This window comes from Myotis lucifugus, unplaced genomic scaffold, assembly GCF_000147115.1.
Source record: "Myotis lucifugus unplaced genomic scaffold, Myoluc2.0 scaffold_6, whole genome shotgun sequence".
Lineage (NCBI taxonomy): Eukaryota > Metazoa > Chordata > Mammalia > Chiroptera > Vespertilionidae > Myotis > Myotis lucifugus.
Window position 1 is genome coordinate 16,193,700 of NW_005871054.1, and position 3,353 is coordinate 16,197,052.

The 3,353-nt window shown below is 49.2% G+C and overlaps 1 protein-coding gene across 1 annotated transcript in view; it reads right to left on the reverse strand.

Annotated features, from left to right (window-relative positions):
• The window catches only part of PKDCC (protein kinase domain containing, cytoplasmic), a 14,710-nt gene extending 12,234 nt beyond the window's left edge, over positions 1 to 2,476 (reverse strand). Inside the window, 1 exon segment of the mRNA XM_023746155.1 lies at positions 2,454 to 2,476. Within this exon segment, the coding sequence (XP_023601923.1) occupies positions 2,454 to 2,476 (23 nt within the window).
• Between the last annotated feature and the right edge of the window lie 877 nt (positions 2,477 to 3,353).

Consider the following 3,353-nt stretch of genomic DNA (forward strand, 5'->3'; position numbering starts at 1 on the left):
CAGAGTTTTCTTGACCTTGGAGGGGCAGGGGAGAGACTGATTTCTTGTTTCCCACCCTGTGTTCCCCCGGAGTTTGGGCCCCCAACCTTATTTCCGGGGGTCCAAAACGTTGGGAGGTGCTGGGGTCCGTTTTATTTTACCAACCCTGGGGGAGCAAAAATGAGAGAAGCCACGATCCCCCTGAGAACTTTGGTTTTGCGGGAGTCCTGTCTGTTTCATTTTAGTTTTTTTCCCCTCCCCTGCCCAATGGCTCTTGTTTTTGGGGCCGGGGGGGGGGGGGGGCGGGGAGGCTCTGAGCAGATGCCCTCCCCAGCCCTCACACCAGATGTCTCTGGTCTAATTAACTGTGCTGGGAAAACCAACCTGGGTTTGTAAACAGAGCTACTGGCTAAAGTCAGCAGGGAGCAGCAGCAAACAGCAAACATTCCCCTCACACTCAGCTTCAATTCAATCCAGCCCCCTGGGGAAGAGGAGAGAGCCTGGCTGATCAGGAGGCCTCCTGGCCCACAGCTGAGTCAGGGAAAGCCTGTCAGCCTCTGTGACCCCAATATGGCTTTTTCCTTACCAGTTCCGGAGGGTCCCCTACTGGGGAGGAAGGGGGATTCTGGGAGGAACAGAGTTGCTATCCCAAGACAGGCTCTGACCCCCCTTTGGATCCATGAGGGGGCCGTTGTGGGGGACAATATTCCTTCCAGAGCTTTCTTTCGGGCCTGCGCTGCTCTTGGGTCTTGGAGAAAGAAGCCTCTGAAGTGGGTAGGACTTGGCATCGTGGGCCTGTAACTCAGAGCTGGTGAATATAACGCGAACATTGTTAAGTTCGTTACACATCATGTAGGTATTATAATAACATGTTCCAAAATTAGATAATTATTCTTTGCCAAGCTTCAGTGTTTCTGTTATGGTTTGAAAGTTCAATGCACACAGGGCCTGAGAAACAGGCACAAATGTACGTACAGTGCACACACATGAGCCCCGGAGCAGCAGCCTCGCACGCAGGAACAAAGGCATTTCAACTCTTTCCTTCTCACACTCACTCTGTCGCCCTCACCAGCTCTCAGACACACAGACATATACAATCTTTGATGGGAATAGGTTTTTGGCCTCTGAAAAAAAGGACTTAACTTTCTGAACAGATTAGAGTTTCTGAATTGGCAGTTCTTGAGTTCTTAACCAAATTTTGCTCGTTTGCTTTTTTTTTTTTTTGCCACCCAGGGAGAGGAATCATCCTTTGAAAGAATTGAAAAAGACACAAAAACCGCTGCTTCAGGCTCCAGGTCTACAATCTGTCCACCTGCTCCACCCCAAAGAACTGGCAGGTCAGTATCCTGGGCCTCCCAGACCAAAGTCCTCAGGCCGGTGTCCAGCTCAGAGCGCCGAGTGCTCTGACTCAGGGCCCAGCAGCCCTCCGACCAGAGGGTCTGTCTGCAAGTGCGAAGGCTCAGAGCTGCAGACGCATGAGGTTTCCCTGCTCCTCCCTCTGCTTACCACACCCCACCCCACGCAAAGGCTAACTGAGATAGCAATCCTTGGGAAGGAGCAGATGGCTCCAAAATGCTAAATTTCTTTGGAAATGTCTTTTAGATAAACAATTTCTACATGTTTTGTCAGATCATCCTACGCTGCCTGGATTGTAATACCAACCTTTCAGCAGCCCTCTTTTTAATTTTTTAAAATTTTATTTTAGAGAGAGAGGAAGGGAGAGGGATAGAGAGAAAGAAACTTCCCATGAGAGATGTGGATCCGATACCTCCTGCATGCCCCCTACTGGGGATTGAGCCTGAAACCTGGGCATGTGCCCTGACCAGGGAATGGAACTGGGGACCTCTTGGTTCATGGGTCGATGCTCAAACACTGATCCACACTGGCCGGGCTCAGCAGCCCTCTTAATTGTCTACCTTTTCCCTCCAGCCTAGGTCTCCAACACTTCTTTTGGAGAACAGCCATCCCTTGGTATTCATGGGGCGGGGGGCGGGGGGGGGGGTTGGTTCTAGGAATCGGTGAATAGCAAAGTCTGAGGATGCCCAAGTCCCTTATGTAAAATGGCACAGTATTTGCGTGTAATCTATGCACATTCTCCCATATACTTTAAATCATCTCTAGAGTACTTATATCTGATATAATGTAAACGTTATATAAGTAGTTGATATACTGTATTGTTTAGGGAAGGATGAAAAAAAAAGTCTGCATGTTCAATACAGACACAACTATCGTAGGCCTAACTACACGGTACATGTCAGCAACAATGTAATGTTTTCACTCCAACTATTTTCTATCCATGATTGTTTGAATCTGCGGGTGCTGAACCCGCAGATGTGGAGGGCAGACGGTATTACTCTCCAGCTCAGTAACCTGGAGCATAAACTGAACTGAGCCTCAGGCCTCTGTGAGTGGGCCCTGCCCTCCACCCTCTCATTTCCCTGCACAGAGCCAGACTCTCGAAGACTGGGACTTGCACTGCCTCCTGACTCACAGCCATCGTTCGCATTCCTTTTTACGTAGTCCTCCCACTTCTTCCTTCCCGAAATGCCCTCTTCTAGCCTTTCCACACACTCTCTGCTGGTTGCTTCTTCAAGGTCTCCCAGGAAGTAGTGAGCTCCAAACAATGCCTCTCCAACTGGGGTGCCTGGCTCCCTGGGACCGTGGAGGTTTATTCTGAGTTCTGTGGATTTATTCCCTTTAAAAAGAAATGTACAAAACTTCTCAGGTCTTGCAAAACTTGGTGTAGAGTAAACTTGGAGTCAGAGAAACCTGGGTTCAGATCTTATTAGCTGAGTTATGTTGGGCAAGTAGTGTTCGTTTTCTCATTAAAAAAATGGGAGATAATAATAGTACCTACCATGTAAAGCTGTCGAGTGGATGATATGCAAAGTTATATAAAGTGCCCGGCACAGGACACACCCTCAGTATGTGTAATCTATTGCTAGTATTAACAATAACATTAAATAGACACCTGTGATGACATGTTAGGCAACCCAGTTGGCTGTAATGCTGCCTGGAGGCAGAAATGACTTTACTTTCCATCTTGGTTTCCACTGGGCTCTCTCTGTGCCTGGAATTTTCACGTTTTCCCAAATCAGCAAAGCAGCAGTGGATCAGAAGAGGCCTCACTGCCTTCCCCACCCTGCGGTGAGCTGTGGAGGGAAGATCATGAATCAGGACCTGATTCCTGATGCCACGGTGACCCAGAGCAGGGAAGGCCTGGGCTGAGAGCTCTGGGGGCAAGAAGCTGGGGGAGGGATCGGATTCAGAAAGGAGGGGGCAGGGAAAGGGGTGGAGCCAGGCAGCCTGCTCTTCAACCCCCACTCCCCTCAGGTAGGAAGTTAAGTGGATGTTCCAAAATATAAAAAACAGAT